Genomic DNA, 25593 nt, shown 5'->3' with positions numbered 1-25593 from the left:
CTTTGCATTATGATATTGTCAGTTTAGTTTCATATTTATGCAATTCTTCCAGTGATATACACGGTTTTGTATTTTTTCTGAGGTACAGATACTGTGACTGTCTGTTGTTGTTTCTACTGTGTAAATTAGCACTGAATGAACAGCTTTTTCCGCAGAATGGAGATCCATGTTAGGGGCGGGGCCTCCTGTCGCAGGTTCAGCGAGAGCAGTGCCAATCGCATCGTGGGACAGGCCGGCGGGACCCTGTTCTGTTACACTAGCTGATGACCCACACTGCCACCTTTCGTGGGGGGCTTAAAGGTTGGGAGCGGTTTGCTGGCAGCCGCTGCAGCAAAGGGAAATCCTGCACTGAGGTTGCGCAGAAAATCCATGCACGGGTGCGTGGATGGAAGTGACCATCTATGGTTCCTTGTGAAAGCCACAGAGGGGAACGGAGGCCGTGAGAGTTTCAGGAGAGCAGAAGGTCTTGGGGGAATCTTTACTCACCGGGTGCGTGCAGAAGCCCGTCAGTGAGTCTTGTGTCCACCAAAAGAACGGGCAACTGCAGAGAAGCAAGCTGGATATTGATTCCCAACTGGGCAGTCCATCCATGGCCTTCCACCCCCACCCATCTGATCTCGCATGGCTGGGGTTGGCCTAATTCCTGGGACATAGGTCCATAGGTGATCACCCTTGCAGCCTCAACTGCACCCTTAACATTGTGCGCTCCCTTTATAAAATTAAGGGCAGCACCTGCACTTTGGAACTCCCTGCCTGTAGTCATCAGGCACCTTCACTTTTGGGGCATGCTAAAAACATTTTTTGTTTAGACCAGGGGTCCCCAAACTTACCTGGCCTCGGGCCGGTTCCTCCGGCGCTGCTTGTGTGGTGGGCCGGAGGGCAGGGGAGCGCGCGTCCATATGCGCGCACACTCGCTTTTTCCAGTGCACTTCTGGGTCGGCACAGCACTGGAAATAGCTTGTGCATGTGCACATGGGCCTCCGCAGACCCGAAAGTGCGCTGAAAATGACGTTTTGCGCATGCGCAAAAGCTATTTCCGTCGCCACGCCGACCTGAAGATGGGCAACCGCACCACACCGCGCCAGTAAGAGCGGGCGGCTGGGGTTGTCGGGGGCCACACAATTGGCTCGCACAGGCTGCATCCGGCCCACGGGCCTTAGTTTGGAGATGTCTGGTTTAGACAAACTACCCACATCTTTAGAAAGCCAATGCAAGTTTTCATCTGTTTGCAGTCCATTGCTATTTTAACTTAAGTTATTCTGGTTTATTCACCCCACTGATGATTTTGTGGTTTTATCTCTTTTGTAAAATGCTTTGAGGTTTTATTTTATAATCAAATGGTGTTTAAAGGTAAAGGTAAAGGGACCCCTGACCATTAGGTCCAGTTGTGTCCGACTCTGGGGTTTTGGTGCTCATCTCACGTTATTGGCTGAGGGAGCCGGCGTACAGCTTCCGGGTCATGTGGCCAGCATGAGTAAGCCGCTTCTGGCAAACCAGAGCAGCGCACGGAAACGCCGTTTACCTTCCCGCCAGAGCAGTACCTATTTATCTACTTGCACTTTTGACGTGCTTTCAAACTGCTAGGTGGGCAGGAGCTGGGACCGAGCAATGGGCGCTCACCCCGTCGCGGGGATTCGAACTGTGGACCTTCTGATCGGCAAGCCCTAGGCTCTGTGGTTTAACCCACAGCGCCACCTGCATCCCTTCAATTGGTGTATAAATTTTATGAAATAACTAAACAAATGCAGGCAAACTGCTTTAAATGTGGAGCAGCCATGTTTTCTCTCCCTGTTGACACCCAGAGCAGGGAGGCCATCCTTTTTTCCTTTTTTAACCCTCAAAGAGGTGCAAAAGTCTTAATGGGTGAGTCAGGGGCGTCGTAGGGTGGGGGCGGTGGGGGCGGGCCGCCCCTCGTGCCGCCCCTAGGCGGGTGTGTGCGGTGCTGCTGTTCCCGGGGTGACGGAGGGAGCGGCGGCGCGTCCCACCACTCCCATGCGCCGCCGCTCCCTCCGTCACCCCGGGAGCAGCAGCGCTGCATGGACGAGGCTCCCGAAGTGGCGGCCCGGCATACCCCAGGGGCGGGGGCGTCGCTGCGCGCGCGTGCGTCATGACGCACACGCAGCGATGCCCCGCCCCCTGGGATGCCGGGCCGCCGCTTCCAGAGCCTCGGTGGGCTGCAAAGAGCTCCGAAGCCGCAGCCTGGCAGCCCTTTGCGCTATGGCAGTGGCTTCGGGGCTCTTTGTAGCCCGCCGATGCCCCCAAGCCCCCGCCCGGCATACCCCAGGGGCGGGGCCGTCGCTGCGCGCGCGTGCGTCATGACGCACACGCAGCGATGCCCCGCCCCCTGGGATGCCGGGCCGTCGCCGCGCGCGTGTGCGTCATGACGTCATGACGCACGCACGCGCCGCGATGCCCCGCCCCCCAGGGGTGCCCCTTGGCTTCCCGCCCCGGGCAGCCAAGGGGCTAGGAACGCCCCTGGGGTGAGTGGAGAAGAAGCCTCCCCACTTCCCTAATGCAGACCCTTTTCTAACAGCTCAGATCTGAAACTGGAAGTGCCAGAAGCAGATATTGGGCACAGCCAGGTAAGATGTCCCAAGTAGTGGGTTCAGCTGGCCACACCTGTGTATACACCTTTTGCTGCAAAAACAAGCCTCCACTTCTCACCTCGCATGTGAATAAGGCAGACATGTCCATGAATAAATGGGGTTGCCCCCATCCCGTCTGGGCTGGCCCTTGGCCCAGACAGGCACCAGAATCCAAAAAAAGAGAGGAAACATTGTGATTCTTAAGAATCACAGCCCGTAGGGATGGTGGGGAGGAGGGGAAACTTACATTCGAGTAGCCACTTGAGGAAGGCTCCCGGAAAAGGCTTGTCCTACAATAGGGGAAGAAAGAGAGCCAGATAAAACATCTGGGGACTGGGAGAGATTGCTCCAAGATGCAGCATGAAATTCTGCTTTCTTCATAAGGATGCAAAAATAGCCTGCTGGATCAGGGAAGGACCATGTTTGCATGTGCGCCCCATGCTGCGTGTTTCTCACTTTCCTTCCCCGCAATAACAAAATATTTCTGCTTCTGGTCTTAATCTTGTTTTGCCCTCTCCAGCCCCCATGTGCACACTAATTTTGGGAAAGGGAGTTGCATCAGTTCGGCCCTGCAAAGCGGTGGCATTGCTTGGGTTCCCGCCAAGACATGTGCTCCCACTTACACGCATGCAAAAAATGGCGCCGAAAGGGGCTGGGCAGAATGGGGGAATCCCCACCTACTGTGAGGGATCAAGGCAGCTGCGGACTCAAAAAGGTTGAAAATCACTGGTGTCGACAATATAACTGAGCTAGCTGGGCCAATTGTGTGACTCGGAATAAGTCAGCTCCCTCTGTTCTTGGGCTGAATCTCATGCATCTCCACACCCTGCATGAGGTCACTTTTATAAAAGAGGAGGCAGAGATGGGGAGACAGGCAAAGACCCCGAGATTGTGGGAAATGCATCCTTGGGTGTCTATGGAAGTTGAAGCTGTGATCCATATTTCTCTCCATTTAAGGTTAATCATAAAAGCTTGAGGTCCCTGGGGAGGGGAGCTTTGTCCAAGAGAAGCTTGGGCTGAAGAAGTCCTTAGAAGATAGAAGCACCCCAGGTGGAGAAGGAAGTGCAAGAAAGCCAATGTATGTTGAGAACACACCTTCAAGTCCATTTCAGAAAACTGTCCTGTTGAAATTGGCACGCTGGCGAGAGCTGTCTGGAGTTTCCCAAGGAGTCCGAAGGAGGCGTATTCTGAACAGGGAGGGGAGAGAGAGGCAGGAGTGAGGGCAGGGGGGCCACGAGAGAGTCCATTGGAAGCTGGGATGGGCTAGGATAACGCCATCAGCAGCTCCCCACAAGTTTGCAAACAAGAGGAAGGTTTAGAAAGGAAGCTTACTGTTGAGAGCTTGGAGTTGCATGCTGACAACATTGAACCAGAGTTGGAACACTGGGCACATCTGCAAGGAAGAACAATGCCAACTGCTGAGATATCACAAGGCGTTAGATCAGAGTTCTTCAGCCTTGGGTTCCCAGTCATCTTTGCCAATAATAATAATAATAATAATATTTATTATTTGTACCCCGCCCATCTGGCTGGATTTCCCCAGCCACTCTGGGCGGCTTCCAACAGAAACCAAATACAACAATATCAAACATTAAAAACTTCCCTAAAAAGGGCTGCCTTCAGGTTTTTTCTGAATGTCAGGTAGTTGTTTATTTCCCTGACCTGTGATGGGAGGGCGTTCCACAGGGCGGGCGCCACTACCGAGAAGGCCCTCTGCCTGGTTCCCTGTAGTTTTGCTTCTCGCAGTGAGGGAACAGACAGAAGGCCCTCGGCGCTGGATCTCAGTGTCCGGGCTGAATGATGGGGGTGGAGACGCTCCTTCAGGTATACAGGACCGAGGCCGTTTAGGGCTTTAAAGGTCAGCACCAACACTTTGAATTGTGCTCGGAAACGTACTGGGAGCCAATGCAGATCTCTCAGGACCGGTGTTATGTGGTCTCGGCGGCCACTCCCAGTCACCAGTCTAGCTGCCGCATTTTGGATTAATTGCAGTTTCCGGGTCACCTTCAAAGGCAGCCCCACATAGAGCGCATTGCAGTAGTCCAAGCGGGAGATAACCAGAGCATGCACCACTTTGGTGAGACAGTCCGCGGGCAGGTAGGGTCTCAGCCTGCGTACCAGGTGGAGCTGGTAGACAGCTGCCCTGGATACAGAATTAACCTGCGCTTCCATGGACAGCTGTGAGTCCAAAATGACTCCCAGGCTGCGCACCTGGTCCTTCAGGGGCACAGTTACCCCATTCAGGACCAGGGAATCCTCCACACCTGCCCTCCTCCTGTCCCCCAAGAACAGTACTTCTGTCTTGTCAGGATTCAACCTCAATCTGTTAGCCGCCATCCATCCTCCAACCGCCTCCAGGCACTCACACAGGACCTTCACGGCCTTCACTGGTTCTGATTTGAAAGAGAGGTAGAGCTGGGTATCATCCGCATACTGATGAACACCCAGCCCAAACCCCCTGATGATCTCTCCCAGCGGCTTCATATAGATATTAAAAAGCATGGGGGAGAGGACAGAACCCTGAGGCACCCCACAAGTGAGAGCCCAGGGGTCTGAACACTCATCCCCCACCACCACTTTCTGAACACGGCCCAGGAGGAAGGAGCGGAACCACTGTATAACAGTGCCTCCAGCTCCCAACCCCTCTAGCCGGTCTAGAAGGATGTTATGGTCGATGGTGTCAAAGGCCGCTGAGAGATCCAGCAGAACTAGGAAACAGCTCTCACCTTTGTCCCTAGCCCGCCGGAGATCATCGACCAGCGCGACCAAGGCGGTTTCAGTCCCATGGTGAGGCCTGAATCCCGATTGGAAGGGATCCAAATGGTCCGCTTCTTCCAGGCGTGCCTGGAGTTGTTCAGCAACCACCCTCTCAATCACCTTGCCCAAGAATGGTAGATTTGAGACTGGGCGATAGTTGGCCATATTGGCCGGGTCTAAAGATGTTTTTTTAAGAAGCGGTTTAATGACCGCCTCTTTCAGCGGGGCTGGGAAGGCTCCCTCACAGAGGGAAGCATTCACCACCCCGCGCAGCCCATCGCCCAGCCCCTCCCGGCTAGCTTTTATAAGCCAGGATGGGCAAGGATCAAGGAGACAGGTGGTTGGTTTCACTCGTCCAAGCAGCCTGTCCACATCCTCGGAGGTAACAGACTGAAATTGATCCCACGCAACTGGACTAGACAGGACTCTGGCACTCTCCCGCCCTGGCCCTGCTCCCACGGTGGAGTCTATCTCTTTCCGAATCTGAGCGATTTTATCTGCAAAAAACTTTGCAAACGCATTGCAGGAGATCTTGGGGTCCCTACCAGGCCCCGATGATGAAGGTGGCTCCGATAGATTCCGAACCACCTGAAAGAGTCTCCTGCTGCTATTTTCCGCAGATGCAATAGAGGCGGTGAAGAAAGTCTTCTTCGCCGTCGCTATCGCCACTTGGTAGGCTCGACGTTGAGCTCTAACCTGTGTTCGGTCGGATTCAGAATGGGTTTTCTGCCACCGGCGCTCTAGCCGTCTCAACGATTGTTTCATCGCCCTCAGCTCCGGGGAAAACCACGGGGCTGTCCGGGCTCCATGCAACCGGAGAGGGCGCTTCGGAGCCAAACAGTCAATAGCCCTGGTTAGCTCCACATTCCAGCGGGCCACCAGGGAATCGGCTGAAAGGCCATCAACATGGGATAAAGTATCCCCTACCACTCTCTGGAAACCATTTGGATCCATTAAGTGGCGGGGGCGGACCATCCGAATTGGTCCCACCTCCCTGCAGATGGGAAGGGTTGCGGAGAAGTCCAGTTGTACCAGGAAGTGATCTGACCATGGCACTTCTTTAGTTTCACTTTTTTTTAATGTCAGATCACCAACATCCATAGAGGTGAATACCAGGTCTAAGGCATGTCCTCGGCTATGAGTTGGACCAGACTTATTCAGGGACAGCCCCATGGAGGCCATGCTTTCCACGAAGTCCCGAGCGGCCCCTTGTAAGGTCGTGTCGGCATGGATGTTAAAATCCCCTAGGACGACCAAACTAGGTGACTCCAGGAGAACATCCGCCACGACCTGAAGCAGCTCGGGCAGGGAATCCTTGGTGCAGCGGGGAGGTCGGTACACCAAAAGGAATCCTGTACTGCCCCTATTGCCCAACTTCCAGAACATGCACTCAGAGAACTGGGTCTTCCCAATAGGACGCCTGGTGCAAACTAATGACTTCCTAAAAATCACTGCAACCCCCCCTCCCCGCCCAGATGGCCTGGGTTGCTGTGCGTAAGAGAAACCTGGTGGACAAGCAGCGGCAAGGACAGGCCCATCCGCTTCATCCAACCAAGTCTCTGTTACACATGCCAGGTCAAGTCCACCATCCACAATCAAGTCGTGGATGGCAGTGGTTTTATTCAACATTGACCTGGCATTGCACAGCAGCATCTTCAGGTCATGTGGGTATCCCTTGCTGAATCCAGTATCCGTCCGGTCAGGACCAGACCCGGAGGCAGGAATAGTCCTCAGACAACGACTAAACCTGCCTCCTCGGCAATGACATGGTCTGGTCTTAGCGTAACTCCTCCTCCTGCCCGTGATCACTGAGATCGGTTGTCCCAGTGCATCCCACCCTGTGGAACCTGCCCCAGCCATTTTGTTGGCCGGGACCCCCTCCCAGGCAGCCCTGACCCCACCCCTTAAGAACAAAATTAAACCTATATAAAAACAGAAAACAAAACACAACAATACAAACCAAAAACTATAAAAATTACAAGTAACCAAAATTATACAAAACTCAAAACCCCACTAAACATCTATCCCACCCCCACAACAAGAAAACTTAAAAAGATGAAAAGAAATAATAATAATAATAATAATAGAAACATTTTAAAACATTTAAGAAAAAAAAGAAAAAAGAAAAAAAACATTTAAAAAAGGGATGATGGGACGTAGTCCAAGAGCATCTGGGGAGCCAAGTTGAAGAACACTGGACTAGATGACCCTTGGGGTCCCTTCCAACTCCACAATTGATTCTGTGCTGCGATTCCTATATTGCAAGGAATTGGACTAGATGACCCTTGGTGTCCATTTCATCATCATCATTATTATTAACATGGAAATACCGTATTTAGAGGAAATACCTCGTTTTTAGAGGAGGAAACAAGATAAAAAATGTTTTTTTCTGGTTTTCCTCCTCTAAAAGCCCTGTTTTTTTGAGGATCAGCTAAAAGTTTTGCAGCTTTTTTTGCAAAGGGGGAAAAGCAAAGCTCCTTTTGCAAATGGGGAAAAGCAAAGAGGAAAAGCCCTGTTTTTATGGGCTTCAACTCACATTTCTGCAGCTTCTAAAGGAAAGGGAGCCTTTTCTACAGTTTCCAGACAGATAATCTAATCAGCCAGTCACATGTCGCTGGGGAAACAAACAACCTCCCTCTGCAGCACATTCAACAAAGGAGGGCGGGGCTGAAAGGGAGCCTGGACTCTTATCTCTCTCCCGATCTCTTGCTGATCAGCTGCTGAGCGGGGTCCTTTCAACACCCCTTTTCTCTTTGTAAAATAAAAAGCACGATCCTCTTTTGGCCCCTGGGAAATTCAGCTCCAGGGACCACCATTCGCTCCATAAGACGCACAGATATTTCCCCTTACTTTTTAGGAGGGAAAAAGTGTGTCTTATGGAGCGAAAAATACGGTAATAAGTCAGATGCTCTGCCACTGAGCCATGGCCCTTGCCCAACTACTTGCTCTCCAGTTTCCATTCTTTCAAGCCATTTGCCAGCCTTTGGCCCCAATACATGTAGACAATTGGCTACTCACCACTGAAGGCAGGAGGGTACGGAGGCCGGAATTGATGACGCCACTCAACAGGTTTGCAAGCAAGCTAAGGAGGAAAGAGACAAACCAATCCCAGTCAGATTTCAGGGCTGGATTCCCCAGTGCCACAACGTGTCTCCTGCTCTTATCACCAAGGAAGGTGACCTTATAGGGATTTGACTCTTGATTATGATGGTTGCTTAGAGCTACTTGATCCAGGAGTAGGTTGTGCAGTGGACATTATAAAGATGCAGGTGTCTGGTAGCCAATAAGAATCATAGAATTTTAGAGTTGGAAGGGACCCTGAGGGACAATGCAGGAATCTCAACACGTTGTCCCCCATCAAATTTGAACCCATACTGGACCCTGCCTAGCTCCGCAAATGTACTAGCAGTTTTATTGCTGCACCACTAGGAGGGTGGTGCACCATTAAATTGCAATTTCCCCTTTTCCTAATAGTGAGAGGATTTCTCTGCCCCCTTGCATACAGTTAGAATATTGGAACAAGCCCTATAATTCTGAACATGACAAGGAATGAAGGGGGGGAAATGGCAAGGATTCAAAATGGAAACAGAATGAAGCTAGTTCCACTGAACTCTGGGGGCTTATCCACGCTTTGTTTTGTTTTGTTTTGTTTTGTGTTTTGTTTCTGCCCTGAGCTTTCCCCCACAAAAAGCTGAAACGCAATGAACGTCAGTTTGGGTTTTCCATGTATTGACGTTTGTTCCAATTGAGCTTTAAAGAGTAGTTTTTTGTGGCGAAAACTTCATAGCAAAAGAAAAAGAAAAGGTCCTCGGGGACAGGGTGTTAAGTTAAAAACTTTGCCTTGTAAGAGTGGAGGAAAGCAAAGGGTGGACAAGCCCTGAGTGCAAACAAGAAGAGCTGGTTGTGGCCAATCTGGTTCATATCCAGTCACTAATTCCATTAGCCCAAGGAATTCTGCTTCCACAAATGAACATTCCTCCTTGCTCCTCTATCCCCACACCTCCCCTAAATCTGACCTGGGGGTTCTTCCAACCCTTTGGAGAAGATCTGGGGAGGACACCGGGTGCACACAATGGGGAGTTCCATTGTGGAAGCAGAAATGTTTGCGCTAATGGAATGAGAGATGCCACCTTCTGTTTCAAACACTGCAGTGATTCTCAGAGAGGCAGAGGGGACGAGGTGAAGCCAGAACAGGTAAGGATAGAGGAGAAATTGGGAGAAGATTAAATTTTAGTAATAGTCTATCTTTTGTTGTTGTTTAGTGGTTTAGTCATGTCCGACTCTTCGTGACCCCATGGACCAGAGCACGCCAGGCACTCCTGTCTTCCACTGCCTCCTGCAGTTTGGTCAAACTCAAGTTAGTAGCTTCGAGAACACTGTCCAACCATCTCGTCCTCTGTCATCCCCTTCTCCTTGTGCTCTCCATCTTTCCCAACATCAGGGTCTTTTCCAGGAAGTCTTCTCTTCTTATGAGGTGGCCAAAGTATTGGAGCCTCAGCTTCAGGATCTGTCCTTCCTATGTTGTTGTTGTTGTTCAGTTGTTCAGTCGTGTCTGACTCTTCGTGACCCCATGGACCAGAGCACGCCAGGCACGCCTATCCTTCACTGCCTCCCGCAGTTTGGCCAAACTCATGTTAGTAGCTTCGAGAATACTGTCCAACCATGTACACTACCCAAAATAATAAGGAAACCACCCAGATAAGCCCCCAAAACCTTTAACGCCCACCTGCTTGGCAGCTTGATGCTGAAGCCAGCGACCATATCCTGGCAGTTCTTAAGGACCAGCTTGAGATCTCCCGGTTTGTCTTGGGTGACCGCCAGGTGAGGGCTGATGTCCATCACCACGGACGTTCCGCTGAGAAAACTGAGCATCCTGGGAGAGAAAGTCAGACAGGGGTGCTGGGCTTTGAGTGTTGGGAAGGGAAAGCACAGGTGGGACCTGCAGGGGCCAGAGAGTGCTCTGGGATGTGCCATCAGCTCGTGGGGGAATGGCCAGATGCTGTAGGGCCTTGCAGAGGCGCTCAGCATGAACTAAACTGGAAGTGTGACCCAGAACATGCTCAATGCTCTGTGGCAGCTGTGCGTTGCAAAAGAAAAACTGCAGTGGCAGGCAAGCTGCCTCTCTTGTCAACCAGCTTTTGAGAAAGACCTGGGTCATTGTTCGAAAACCTCTATTCCATAGCACTAAAACTTGTGGGCAGTGGTGGAGCTTCATGCTTTGGCACCGGGGGCGGGAAGCAGGCGGAGGCAGGACTGGCGCTCGTTCTGGGGGCAGGGAGTGCTGATATGGAACCCTATTGGGATCCCACTGCCCGGGGCGCCCCGCCCCCTATTCCCTGCCCTTCCTACGCCAGTGCTCGTGGGCATTCAATGAAGCTGGATGTTGGAAGATTCAGGACAGATAAACGAAAGTCCTTCTTCATGTAGCGCATGGTCAAGCTGTTGAACTTGTTCCCACAGGAGGCCATAAACCTGGGTGGCTTTGAAAGAGGATTGGACAAATTCATGGAGGAGGAGAGGGCTATTGGTGGCTACTAGCTAGGATGGCTATGTTCTCCCTCCACAGTTGGAGGCAGTGATGCTTCTGAATGCCAGTTGCTGGAAACCACAGCTGGAGGGGAGAGGGATCTCGTGCTCGGGTCCTGCTTGCAGGATGCTGGACTAGATGGGCCAATGGTCTGATCCAGCAGCCGGCACTTCCTATGTTCTTAGGTTAAGACATTGTGGAGCACGCCCTGCTCTGGGAATGGCTGGATAAGAATATAGTGCGTTGCAACTCAGCGCAGGCCACCCACAGCAGATACAGGCAGGAGCAGACCACGCTTGCTTAAACTTCCCTCTGCATCTCCCTCCTGAAGGTTGTCCAGGAGCAAGGGGGAAGTCCCACAAGGGCATCTCAGCCCTTCTGGCTGACATCGGTTGAACTGCAGAGCTTTGGGGCTGCCTAGAGCTGGTTGGGGCAGCTGTGTGGGACAGTGGAGGAGAACCTGGAGGAACTCAGAAGCATTTGGACAAGGAGAGGCATTGACCACAGTCAACAAATCCTCATTAAGGTTTTTGTGGTGGGAAGGAGCTACCTTGGAAGAAACCAGGCAACCGGCCCATCCTTTTTGGCCACCTCGACTTGGTATGGAAGCATCTCTGCAAAATCTCAGGCAGAGATCCTTCCTAGTCCTCCTGCTTATTGGAATTCCTTCAGCTGGAGATGTTAGAGACTAGCCTTCGCTGACCTGGTGCTCTCCCTGTCTTTTGCACTGTAACTCCCATCAGCACAGATATATGATGCCAGGACTGATGGAAGATGTAGTCTGGCAACATTTAGGAAAAGAGAAGGTTGGGGAAGGATGCACAGAGGTGCAAAATACGTCTTCTGCTAATGGAGTTTTGCCCTTTCCTGCTCATGTTAATTTCAGAACGTGCTGAATGTGAAGGAAGCAGCTCTCGCTCTCATGACTCACCCTGGCAAATTAGCAGTAATGGTTGCATGTAGGTTGAGCTGTAGTTCATTCCCATGGAGGACCTTCCAGGATCCTCCAACAACCTCAAGGTTCACAGCATTAAACCTGTGAATTGAGCAACATAACAGAAGGTGGAAGATGCATGTAGGCCCCAGAATGGTCGGCACACATTGCAAAGTTCCTATTTGCTGTTCAGGTTGATTCATGTATCTATCCCACTCTCTCCTCTCAATGGCGCTGATGTGGTCCAACCCCAACAAGATGATAGATTTTGCCTAATAAGACGTTCTTAGAATCATAGAATTGTAGAGTTGGAAGAGACCCCTAGGATCCTCTATTCCAACCCCCCACAATGCAGGAATCTTCTCAACTAAAGCATCCATGACAGATGGCCATCCAATCTCTGCTTGAAAACTTCAAATGAAGGAGAGCCCACCACCTTCTGAGGGAGTCCATCCCACTGACAAATGACTGTTACCCTCAGGGTGGTCTTCCTAATGTTTAGTCGGAATCTCCTTTCTTGTAACTTTAATCTACTGGTTCATGTCCTATCCTCCAGAGCAGGAGAAAACAAGCTTGTTCCATCTTCCATATGACAGCCCTTTAGGTATTTGAAGTTGGCTGTCATATCTCTTCTCAGTCTCCTCTTTTCCAGGCTAAACATGCCCAACTTCTTCAACCGTTCCTTACAAGGCTTGGTTTCCAGACCCTTGGTCACCTTGGTCACCCTCCTTTGCACTCCTTCCAGCTTATCAATACCCTTCTTAGTGGTAGAAGGGAAGCGAAGGAGAGCAGAATTGGCCTGTAGTGTCCAGAATTAGGGATGGTGATAGACCTACTGCCTCTCATTCTGGTTGGGGACGTGGCCTGTCAACTGCAACGGCTGCTCCCTTGCCCACACCAACTCACCATTGGAATGGCTCCTTGGATCCTCCACCGCCAAGGAGACCTCCCAGACCAAGTAGGTTTCCACCAAGAAGGCCGTTCTCTCCTCCAAGAAGATCACCACCCAGGAGGCCGTCTTTGCCAAGGAGATTGCCACCCAGAGCACCACCAAGCAGGCCGCCACCTCCAGATTCACCACCACCACCAAGTAGACCACCAGTGGTGTTGCCAAGAAGGCCTCCAGCACCACCAAGCAGGCCATCTCCTCCAGCAACAGTGCCGAGCAGGCCACCTCCATCGCCGCCACCAACAGCACCAAGGAGACCACCTCCATCGCCACCTCCAATAGCACCAAGGAGACCACCTCCACCTTCTCCTCCTCCACCACCAACAGCTCCAAGCAAGCCACCGCCGCCTTTGCTGTCGCCTCCACCACCAACAGCTCCAAGTACTCCATCTACTGCTCCACCACCAACAGCGCCGAGCAGGCCACCTCCATCGCCACCTCCAACAGCACCAAGTACTCCATCTACTGCTCCTCCTCCGACAGCATCAAGCAGGCCGCCTCCAAGACCACCGAGTAGACCACCTTTGCCAGAACCACCACCTGCACCAAGAAGATCCCCATTATTTATATATTACATTTATAGCCCACCTTTTCTCCCCAAGGAGCTCAAGGTGGCCCACATGGTTCTCCTGCTTATCCTTTAATCCCCAGAACAGCCCTGTGGGGTAGGTTGGGCTGAGAGGCAGTGAGTGGAGCCAGGCCACCCAGCAAGCTTCATGGCCGCGTGGGGATTTGAACCCTGGTCTCCCAGGTCCTAAACCCCACACTACCACCGGCTCTTTCTGAGACGGTGAGAACCAACCAAGGAAACATGTCCCCAGGAGCCCCTTTTCACCAGCAACGTCTGTGTAAAACAGACCTCCTGTGCCAATAATATTGTCAATACGGATGCTATTTAAGTATTCAGACATAAAAATATTTATAGACTACAATTTCATTAAAAATATATATCAAGTGGCTTACAAGAAGAACCTGCTAGATCAGGCCAATGGTTCAAGGTCCTGTTCTCACAGTGACCGGCCAGATGCCCCAATAGGAATCCCACAAGCAGGATCCAAGCACAAGAGCCCTCTCTCCTACTTTGGCTTCTAGCAAGTGGGATTCGGAAACATCATGGCCTCCAACTTTGGTGGCAGAGTAGAGCCATTGTGGCTAGCAGCCATTAATAGCCCTTTCGTCCTCCGTGAATTTGTCTAATCCATCCAGGTTGGCAGCCGTTGCCAACAGGAGGGAGTTCCATAGTTTTAACTACATAAAACTGGGCTTCTATTTCTTGTTGCTATCAAGTGAGCCTTGGCAACTCGGGGGACAACCAGAGATGCTCCTGCAGATGCTCCTCATGATCAAGCTGGGATAGATAATAATAATAATTTATTATTTATACCCCGCCCATCTGGCTGGGCTTCCCAAGCAACTGTGGGCGGCTTCCAACAAAATATTAAAATACAATAATCCACCAAACATTAAAAGCTTCCCTAAACAGGGCTGCCTTCAGATGTCTTCTAAAAGTCTGGTAGTTGTTGTTCTCTTTGACATCTAGTGAGAGGGCATTCCACAGGGTGGGTGCCACCACCGAGAAGGCCCTCTGCCTGGTTCCCTGTAGCTTGGCTTCTCACAGTGAGGGAACCGCCAGAAGGCCCTCGGTGCTGGACCTCAGTGTCCAGGTAGATCGATGGGGGTGGAGGGGCTCCTTCAGAGGGGTTCAGTTGAGCCCTAAGGTCCCCTGGGCCTGAATTGTTCAGGGATTTGTACGTTAACCCAAGGACCTTGATCCTGGCTCGATAGGAGATGGGCAGCCAGGCCAGCAATTTTAACCAGTGTGTCACATGTTCTCAGCCAGATGCCCCCACCAGCAATCGGGCCGCAGCATTCTGCACCAGCTGGGCCCCCTTAATGTTGAGAGACCCCAGAGTACGTTGTGTGCATGTGTCATCACATGTGCAGTGCGCATAGTGCACCGCACATCACAGGCTCAGTGGCCGGGTCCCTCAGAAGGCTTGGCGTCCTCCAGATAATGTGCCAATGCCCACACATTGTGTGCGTGATGTCACGCGTGTGCAACAATCACGGCACATGACGGGCATGTGACACCACGCACGCATGGCTCACAACGTGCCCCCTCAATCTTGGTGGCAACCTGGCACCTCTGCCTCTGAACCAGACCCAAGGGGTCATTACAGTAACCCAGGCTTGAGGTTACGAGAGCATGGACTACGCTGGTATTTTCCTTTAGGAGGAAAAGCCCTCTTTCTGTCTTCCAACTCTGGCCCAATCCCCATGATTATGTTCTTTCAAGGTGTAGAAAGTGGTTCCCAGTTATTTTGCTGCTGGAATTTCAACTGGCCAGTGTAAGTTGTGTGGACGTCTCTGCTCCCAGTGAAACTGCGCTGAAACTGGGGTTAGAGGAAGGATGGAGAGGCTGGTTTTCAAAATAAGGAGACCCTTTCTTGGTTATTGTTCAGGACTCATAATCTATGAAAGTTTTAGCAGAGGGAGGGAATCCACTGGCCTATTCCTGGGGCAACTGGGCTGATACCCCCAGTGATGCTGTGGGTCTCAGATGGACCCCAAATCCCTGGCATTTTCTTAGAAATGTCTTTCCCGAGGAATTTCAGCTTTGCTCTTCTACAACCCATGGAAAGTGTGGGAAGCTTGGCTGGTGCTTCCTCTTCAACTGCCCCTCGTTTCACCTGTTTGAGGTCCAACTCACCTTTTTCAGTCTTTGCTGAGCTTGAACCAAGAAGACCGCCCAGCCCAAGACTTTGCGATGGAACCAACAAGCCGCAGAAGATGGCGACCAGGCACCACGTCTTCGCAACTTTCAAGGTCTTCATCCTCCTTGCATCTGCCGAAAGAGAGAAGGGCAAGGCAGCTGGAGCAGGTTGCGGGGTGCTCAGGTGGGAAGGGAACGAGCCAGATGAGATATGAACAGCCACATTTTCTGCTCAAGGTGTGTGGCTTCTGGGTTTTCTTTTCAATGACAATTTTAAGCCTGCGGTACAGAGTGCGGTACAGGGTGAAAGAGGAGAGCGCTAAATATGGTCTGAAGCTCAGCACCAAAAAAACTAAGATCATGGCCACTGGTCCCATCACCTCCTGGCAAATAGAAGGGCAAGAAATGGAGGCAGTGAGAGATTTCACTTTCTTGGGTTCCATGATCACTGCAGATGGTGACAGCAGTCACGAAATTAGAAGACGCCTGCTTCTTGGGAGAAAAGCAATGACAAACCTAGACAGCATCTTAAAAAGCAAAGACATCACCTTGCCGACAAAGGTCCGTATAGTTAAAGCTATGGTTTTCCCAGTAGTAATGTATGGAAGTGAGAGCTGGACCATAAAGAAGGCTGATCGCCGAAGAATTGATGCTTTTCAATTATGGTGCTGGAGGAGACTCTTGAGAGTCCCATGGACTGCAAGAAGATCAAACCTATCCATTCTCAAAGAAATCAGCCCTGAGTGCTCACTAGAAGGACAGATCCTGAAGTTGAGGCTCCAGTACTTTGGCCACCTCATGAGAAGAGAAGACTCCCTAGAAAAGACCCTGATGTTGGGAAAGATGGAGGGCACAAGGAGAAGGGGATGACAGAGGATGAGATGGTTGGACAGTGTTCTCAAAGCTAGTAACATGAGTTTGGCCAAACTGCAGGAGGCAGTGAAGGATAGGCGTGCCTGGCGTGCTCTGGTCCATGGGGTCATGAAGCGTCGGACACGACTGAACGACTGAACAACAACACAGAGTGTCGTGTTTTGATTGTATGGATGTTGGTGGTTCGAGCCCCCCCCCTTCCCGGGACACCTATGATTCCTGCATTGGAGGGGGTTGGACTAGATGGCCCTCAGGGGTCCCTTCCAACTTTATAATTCTATGATTCTAAGATTTCTTTGGATGTGAAAGCTCATACCAAGAACAAACTTAGTTGGTCTCTCAGGTGCTACTGGAAGGAATTTTTTATTTTATTTTGTTTCGGATGAGATCTTGAAGTGGTGGCATATTTACTAGACTCTCTGCAGCGTTACACTTTCATTCTCTGAATTACGAGCCAAAGAAACAAGACGAGGCAAGCCTGATAATTTCTGCCCTGCCGAACAGCGGAGTTTGGTCTGTACCACATAACTTCATTATTGTTGAAGATGACCCTCCTTCGTAACAGTTCCTGGCATCATTAAATGAGATTCTGACTTGCTAGAATGTCTCTGCCTTTGATCAACGCACGCGTGTGGACTCATTGCCAGGACTATTGAAGGAGAGAAGAAGGCCAGGACTCAGGCAGCAGCCTTCAGCGCAGGATACAATCAAAGGGGTTTGCTGGCATCTCTTTCGCAGACATGCCATGGACCAAAATTGGCTCCTTTGAAATCTTTTAAGCTTGCCTTTGGGGAGAAAATGTGAAGTTATTCGATATAAAAATAAGCACTGCTCTTTCCTGCTCAATTAAACGTGTCGCTTATAACATGCAGGGCTTAAAAGGGGAAAGGGGAAAACCCAAATTCTGCCTCCATAATAGCTATGGACAAGTGACTGCATGGTCTCCTTGCAGAGCAAAGGCTTCTGAGATGTTGCAGAAAGGTTACTGCGCTCATTGGGACTGACTGATCATCATCTTTCTGCTCAGTTTCCGCCAGTGGGATGGGTCTTTGGGGCAAACAGGTGTAACTCTATCATTCTCACTAATAGCGAAGTCAAGGGATGGAGCCAAGCCTGAGCCACTGAGAAAGAAGGAAGAAGAATGAAGGGCTGCCACAAAAGAGTGAACCCCAAGGTATGCAGCGAGGGGGGGGGGGCATATTCCTTTCTTCTAAAGGAGCAAAAGGGGGAGGGGGAGATCTCCTTATGATCAGCGGCCCCCGGGAGGGATGCAATATCAGAAGGAAATGGGAAATGGGAAAAGGACTCGTGAATTCACAGGTTCACAGAACTGCAGAGTGGGAAGGGACCCTAAGGGTCATCCAGTCCAACCCCCTGCAATGCGGGAATCGGCTGCTTCAGCCCCTTAGTTTCCTGGAGAAGGGAATGGATAGCGATCGCAGCGGAGAGGCTTTAATACAGACACGGATGGAGAAAATCTAGTGTTATTCCATTTGGAGTCATGGTGGTGGGAATTAACAGAAGTAAAATGAAAAGAAAGAACGCGGTTAAGGTTTATTAATAATATTAACAATTAGGGGGCCTATCTTGGACTTTCCATGAGAAAAGGATATGAATCTGAGACACCTTAACTTGGAGGAAATATGGTTTAACAGAAAGTGGAGTCTCTGGACGCTCACATTGACCAAAAGTTCTGAATTATCTTATCTTCTTCTGGCAGATGGAAAATTGGAGGTCCCTCTTTTAAATTTTTTGCTCGTGTTTCTCTTTTTTAGCTTTCTATATTTTTCTCTTTTTATCCCAATTATCCCTTTTTTTTCTTTCCCCCTTTCTTTTCTTTGTTTTGTATCTTTTGTAGTTGCGATTTTATTGTATCGTGAGCAAATTTCAATTAAAAAACCTTACCAGCAAAAAGAAAAAGAAGAGAGAGAGCCCTTTGGGCAGGGGCCAGCAAACTTTTTCAACAGGGGGCCGGTCCACTGTCCCTCAGACCTTGTGGGGGGCCGGACTATATTTTTTTGGGAGGGGGAAATGAACGAATTCCTATGCCCCACAAATAACCCAGAGATGCATTTTAAATAAAAGGACACATTCTACTTGTGTAAAAACACACTGATTCCCAGGCTGTCTGCGGGCCGGATTGAGAAGGCGATTGGGCCGGATCTGGCCCCCGGGCCTTAGTTTGCCTACCCAAGCCTTTGGGTGTGGGGTGTTCATTCACATGCAAACTGGGCTTTCCAAATTATTAGAAACCCCAAAGGGCACTTCCTTGTTATGTGGGGTGAAAGGAACCTTTGTTGGTTTCCGTAGAGACACCGCATTGCAGAATCCCCCCCCCCCAGGAGATGGAGGTGACACCCCTGGTTTCCCCCCTTCCTTACTAACCCCCCACAACAACAACCCTGTGAGGTACGTTAGGCTGAGAGAGGCGGGGACTCGCCCCCCAAAATCACCTGGTGAGCTTCATGGCCGAGCGGAGGATTTGAATCCAGGTCTCCCAGGTCTAAGTGCTGAAAACTGACCTTCCTTTTTGAGAAACCCACCATCATGTCAAGAATCACCTTTTCATCTCCCCTCTGCTTGGAATAATCCCCCCCCTCTCTTTTTACTACTGTTGATTTTATTTAATATCCGCCATTTCTCCAATAGCTCGGGACAATTGCTGTTTTTGCCAATTCGATCTCCAGGAGTGGATTGAAAGTACATTTCCAAACCTCTGTGCACCACTTGACTGTAAAAACAACAACCTCAAAGCAGCTTAAAAGAATATAAAACGATAAAACAAAAAAAAATACAGCAATACTTTAATTTTTTTTTAAAAAAAATATTATTTTTATGATTAAAACCTACAAAAAATAAAAATGCTAAAACCTGGGCAGGCTTGTCTAAATGCTAAAACTTTTAGCATTTCTAATGCTAAAACTTTTAGCAGGCACCACGAAGAGTACCGTGAAGGCTCCTGCTTGACCTCATGAGGCAGGGAGTTCCAAAGTGTAGACACTCAACAACTGAGATCTTACCAATGCAGAATGGGGATTATGCAGCAGTGCCAATTCTGTCGATCGAAGTGGTTGAGTGGGCACATTTGGGGTAAGGCGATTTCATAGGCAAACTGATCCCCTTTAGGCATCCCTACGCAAACTGCCCCCCCCTGCAGCTGCTCTTTGGAAGCAGAACAAGCCAAGCCAAGCCCCCATGGGGGAGAAGCAGAAAATGCTTCTCCCCCATGGGGGGAGCAGCGAAAGTGTTAGAGGAGTTTTGTGTCTCTTACCTGGGACGCCTTGACATTTGCAAACAGGTCTCCGGGGCTGCCTTATCTCCTGCCGCTGCTGCTGTGGCGCAAGAGCCTTTATATAGCCAAGCCCACGGCAGGTATAAGGGGGGAAAGAGGGTTCTGAATTGGCGGCATTCGGAGATGGTATCAAGGCCCTGCACAAAGGATGGATTTCGACACTCAGAAGCAAACAGAAGGCACTTGGGGCTGCGGGTGCTTGAAACTGCCCTGGGATGCCTCGCTCAGCACCTGGACTTCTGCTTCCTGGAGATCTTACATAGCTACCAATAGAATCCTAGAATCCTCGAGTTGGAAGAGACCCCAAGGGCCATCCAGTCCAACCCCCTGCCAAGCAGGAAACACCATCAAAGCATTCCTGACAGATGGCTGTCAAGCCTCCGCTTCAAGACCTCCAAAGAAGGAGACTCCACCACACTCCTTGGCAGCAAATCCCACTGCCGAACAGCTCTCACTGTCAGGAAGTTCTTCCTAATGTTTAGGTGGAATCTTCTTTCTTATAGTTTGAATCCATTGCCTCGTGTCCGCTTCTCTGGAGCAGCAGAAAACAACCTTTCACCCTCCTCTGTATGACATCCTTTTATACATTTGAACATGGCTATCATGTCACCCCTTAACCTTCTCTTCTCCAGGCTAAACATACCCAGCTCCCTAAGCCGTTCCTCCTAAGGCATCGTTTCCAGGCCTTGGACCATTTTGGTTGCCCTCTTCTGGACACGTTCCAGCTTGTCAGTATCCTTCTTGAACTGGGGTGCCCAATACCTTTCCCCAGCTCCGTGGAACACCTTGAACCTGCGGATCTGGAAGCAGGCACTGTGACCCTTGGCACCGTGGTGGTAGCTCACACGTGGAGGGAGATGCCACCCTTTTCTCTAATGCCCTGCGGCACCACCAGGATGGATGGCCGGAGGATGGTGTTTCAGCCGCAAGAAGCTAGCAGGGTCCCATCTCAGTCTGGCTTCTCGGTCCGATCGGCTTGTCTCTCTCAGGCCCAGGGCCGGATTTACGCATAAGCTAAACAAGCTATAGCTTAGGGCCCCACTCTCCTGCCCCCCCCCCAAAAAAATGTAAAGGGGAAAAACCCTGGATGTACATTTCCAAAATATAAGATAAAAAACAAATAAAATAAAACCTACACACAGCAACAGTGTTTTGTGTTGTGTAGGTTCCTATGATGTAAGTCATGGGCCCCTCCTGCTAGCCTGCTCCCTAAAATTTCACTGGTTTGCTCCTTTCTATATATAGGGTGCCTACATTCTGCGATTTATAATTATTAGTAGTTTGCATCATATATTTACACCTATTATTATTTCATGTTATAGCAAGTTTCTAGAGACTAGATGATGAGTCTTTGTAAATTGTGTTTCTAATGGAACTTTTGCTATTGCCAAATGCCAATCAATGTGTTTGCATTATTAAGTTTGTTATGAATAAAATCATTTTAAGTTAGAGCTTAATAATTATTTCACTATTAATATACTTCTTCTTAATTGTATTTCACTGTTAATATACTTCTTCTTAGTTGTATTTCAGTTCAACAATTACTTGGATAAAATACATATTTTGTTATGTGCAAATGGCTTTTGATACCTATTAGGTCCATAAATTACCATATAGCATATATTCAACACAAAAAACAGCGACAGTTTGTTGTTGACAAAGGACAGCTGGACATATAAAAGGGCCCCATTACCTTCAGGAGCTTAGGGCCTCATCAAACCTAAATCCGGCCCTGAGCTTGAGCAAGCCTGAGGGCCAAACTTATCATGGAATTGTAGAGTCAAGGGCCATCTGGTCCAGCCCTCTGCAGCGTAGGAATTGCAGCTCAATGCAGCAACCACTTCTTTGCATTCAATGTGTCCTTTTATTTTTTAATGCAAGTAGCATCAAACATATCCATCCTTAAAGAAATCAGCCCTGAGTGCTCACTGGAAGGGCAGATCCTGAAGCTGAGGCTCCAGTACTTTGGCCACCTCATGAGAAGAGAAGACTCCCTGGAAAAGACCCTGATGTTGGGAAAGATGGAGGGCACAAGGAGAAGGGGACGACAGAGGATGAGATGGTTGGACAGTGTTCTCGAAGCAACTGGCATGAGTTTGGCCAAACTGCAGGAGGCAGTGGAGGATAGGCATGCCTGGCATGCTCTGGTCCATGGGGTCACGAAGAGTCGGACATGACTGAACGACTGAACAACAGCAAAGCATCTACTTATGGGGTGGGGTGGCGAGTTATCTTTTCTGGGATCTAGAGCAGCGGCAAAACTGCTCCCAGTGTGTTTTTGCCAATGCAAAGCACCCTCTCCCTGTTTCCAGTGATCCCAGGGGGTCTTCCTCCCTCTGCTTCTGGACCACGCCAGAGCACAACAGGACGATGGGAATCGACTGCAACCTCTAGAGGAAGATTGTGGAGTCAGAAACAAAAGCCCGAAGCAGGAATTTCCTGAATCCTGGGAAGACACTTGAATAGCAGAGAAAGGGAACATGATGTACAGCCAAATAAAACAGACACGATCCTGTGCTCACCTAAAAGCACAACACCTTCCTCAAGTGGTCTCTCAAGCACCAGAAGGACTAGAAAGTCTTTATCTTTCTTTCTGTAGGGACAAAACTGAAGAGAGTCTGGATTTAGGGCAATTTCCTGATCATTTGCCCTTTCTGCTTTCTTGGAACGTCACGAAACATATTTGCTCGGCATTTGCAGTCTTACTTCCTCCCATTAATCTCAGCGAAGCAACTTGAAGGAGAAGAGAGACTCTGAGATTGCCAAAAAGGCTTTCATGCTGAATCTGAAGTGTAATTCCTGGGAACCTGAAATAAGTAATAATGGTGATATTGGCTGCCAACTCATTAAAGATGGCACCAGACCACTTTCTGGATTTTATATGTGGCATTCTTGGGCTCTCGCACTGCCCCAGGTTTGAGAATCTGCGCCAAGAGTTTTAGAATGCAATCCTATGCATGTCATTAGCAATATACTGTTATTTTTATTTCAAAGATCTTAATGCGTGTGGCACAAGCCACCCACCAAGGAATATACTTTGCCCCTTTTGTGCCCCCCCTTAATTTCTGGTGTCACCCAACTCGTCCCACACCAGAGTCCCTCTGCTTATGCCCAATTTGCCTTGGGAATGAGGTTGAAATTCTGCAAAACCCATTATCAGTGAGGACAGCGGCACACAAACAAAAGTCTGGCCTGACTCCCGAACTGGTAAGAGCCAGTTTAGAACCTAACTGAACTTCAGAGCGAAAAACAACTCCAGGGGGGCTCTGCTCGTATGGGGGGGGGGGTTGAATAAGTTTTTCCAAAGACTGTGGTTAGATGAGAAATAATGGTGGGGTTCTGGGATGGCAGAACGGGCCAGGTAGTGGCTGGCTGGTCAATAAACAGCTAAGATTGTGTGTATTTCCTATGTAGTTGGTGCACTAACAGATTTGCTCCCACAGCCCTAACACTTACAGAGTGTAACATCCATTGTGAATCATCCACACATATTTAAACGGTTGGGTTTCCCTCTCCTGAGTGACACATCTCTCTCTCTCTCTCTCTCTCTCTCTCTCTCTCTCTCTCTCTCTCCCTCCCTCCCTTCCTTCCTTCCTTCCTTCCTTTTTTGCTATATCATTTTCTTTGCTAGAATCGTTAGCCAGGGAATGTGGACTTGCTTTTGCTATATCATTTTCTTTGCAAAAATCGTTAGCCAGGGAATGTGGACTTGCTTCTTTTAACACTTTACCCCTCGCAGGGAGCTGAGGAGGAGGAAGTAATTTTACAAATAGTATCAGGTTTAACCTCACAATCATACAATCCTAGAATTGTAAAGGGACCCCCGAGGGTCATCTAGTCCAACCCCTGCAATGCAGAAATTGCAACTAAAGCATCCCTGACAGATGTGCAGCAGAACCCTCTGGACTTCATGTCTCCTGTTGCTTCCTTAGGTCCCACGATGGAAGAAAGGCAGGCGGCAGAGCGTGCCGCCCTACTTTTCCTTCCCTGAAACTGGACTGGGGCACGCATCGATCTCAGGCGAATCATGTGACTTGCGCCACGCTCTCAGCCCGGGAGATCACAGCACCGGCACTCTGGGCTCATCGCTCCCAGAGTGAGAGTCTTTTGGTCCGGCGCTCTGACATGAGGATTTGCGCCAGAGCACCAGACCAAAAAAGGGGGCATCTGGAATTCAAAACAGAAGTCGGGATTGGCTTCTCTGATCCATGGTGTGGCCAGCCAGATGCCTCAATGGGAAACCTGCAAACAGGATCCGAGCACAAGAGCAGCCCTCTCCCTTCCTGTGGATTCCAGCAACTGGGATTCAGAAGCATCGCTGCCTCCAGCTGTGGAGACAGAGTAGAACCATCCTGGCTAGGAGCCATCAATAGCCCTCTCCTCCTCCTCCTCCTCCATGACTCTGTCTCACCCCCGTTTAAAGGTTTCTAAAGTTTGGTAAAAACAAAATAAAATAAAAAATTCCTTCCGGTAGCACCTTAGAAACCAACTAAGTTTGTTCTTGGTATGAGCTTTCGTGTGCATGCACACTTCTTCAGATCTTTTAAATATCCAATCATTCAGATCTTTTAAATATCCAATATTCAGGTCTCGAAGGTGCTACCGGAAGGAATTTTTTATTTTGTTTTGTTTTGACTATGGCAGACCAACATGGCTACCTACCTGTAACTAAAGTTTGGTGGCCACCAATCCTGTGGGAGTGAGTTCCCTAGTTCAAAAGCACTTTCTTTCATCAGTCCCAAATTTTCCATCTTTTTTTGGTAATAACATGCAACAATATCCAGTAAGCAGCTCTTTGGGGAAAGGAAATACCTTTAACTAGCAAACTATGCGAATAGTGGGATGATGTGGCTTGCTAAGGAGAGCCAATACTCTCCAGTCATAAGGAAAGCCTGCAGGATCAGGCCAATGGGTTATCTAGTCCAGCACCCTCTTCTCCCATGGCCAACCAGATGCCCATTCTAGGAAACCCGCAAGCAGGATCCAAGCACAAGAGCAACACTCTCCCCTCCTGTGGCTTCCAGCAGCTGTGATTTGGTGACCACCGGCAGCAAGAATGTTATTGGCACAGAAATGGAGGCAAGAAGAATTACCGGCGATTGAAGAATGGCGGGTGAAGTTAATGGACTATGCAGAATTAGATAAGACGACAGGGAGAATTCGAAACCGACGGGACCAGGAATTCCTGAAGGATTGGACTAAATCTGAGAAATATTTGAAAGACAATTGTAAACAGCAAATTACGCTCGTAGGTTTACAAGAAGTTTTGTAAGGTTAATTTTAGGAAATATTACGGAGATAACTTTGGAAGGTAATAATTAATTATTGTGATAAAAAGTAATAGCGAAGTTGGAAATACAAGAAGAAATTAGGAAATTTGTAAATCGTGAGAAGGGTTTGATGGAAGTCAAAAATATGTATAACACATGAAAATTATTGGATATTTAAAAGAATGTATGTAAAATTTAATAAAAAATATTTTTAAAAAATAAAATAAAGGTTGGTGGCCACCAATCCCTCCTGTGGGAGCGAGTTCCGTCATTCAACTATGCACTGCATGAAAAAGCACTTCCATCCACGTGATGTATTGTATTTGTGTGATGTATTGTGTATTTGTTGTTTAATGTGGAAATTAATAAAATATTATTTAAAAAAGCACTTCCATCATTTCTGCCTCCTGCAGCAGTGAGTTCCATAGTTTAAAGGCATTTCCTTTTTCTGTCTTAACTTTCTTACATTCGGCTTCTCTGGGTGTCCACAAATTTTAGTGTTATGAGAGAGAGAGGAAAACTTTTATCTCTCCACTTTCTCCATGAAATGTACAATTTTATAAATTGAGAGCCAGTGTGGAGTAGTGGTTAAGAGCGGTAGACTCGTAATCTGGGGAACCGGGTTCGCGTCTCCGCTCCTCCACATGCAGCTGCTGGGTGACCTTGGGCTAGTCACACTTCTCTGAAGTCTCT

At 49.2% G+C, this 25593-nt stretch overlaps 1 protein-coding gene across 1 annotated transcript; it reads right to left on the bottom strand.

Moving 5' to 3' along the window:
• Positions 1-466: 466 nt before the first annotated feature.
• On the bottom strand, positions 467-19782 carry LOC117049178 (uncharacterized PE-PGRS family protein PE_PGRS10-like). The gene is made up of 10 exons (XM_033153890.1): positions 19610-19782; positions 15463-15597; positions 12710-13292; positions 11801-11905; positions 10069-10215; positions 8361-8424; positions 3918-3978; positions 3681-3772; positions 2833-2875; positions 467-541 (listed from the first exon to the last, which is right to left on the bottom strand). Exons 2-10 carry the CDS (start codon positions 15584-15586, stop codon positions 507-509), a joined length of 1254 nt encoding a protein of 417 aa, XP_033009781.1. The 5' UTR covers positions 15587-15597; positions 19610-19782; the 3' UTR covers positions 467-506.
• Between the last annotated feature and the right edge of the window lie 5811 nt (positions 19783-25593).

Source organism: Lacerta agilis, chromosome 6, assembly GCF_009819535.1.
Source record: "Lacerta agilis isolate rLacAgi1 chromosome 6, rLacAgi1.pri, whole genome shotgun sequence".
In the NCBI taxonomy this organism is placed as follows: domain Eukaryota; kingdom Metazoa; phylum Chordata; class Lepidosauria; order Squamata; family Lacertidae; genus Lacerta; species Lacerta agilis.
The sequence above is the reverse complement of the archived record's forward strand: the minus strand, read 5'-3'. Positions and strand labels throughout refer to the sequence as shown.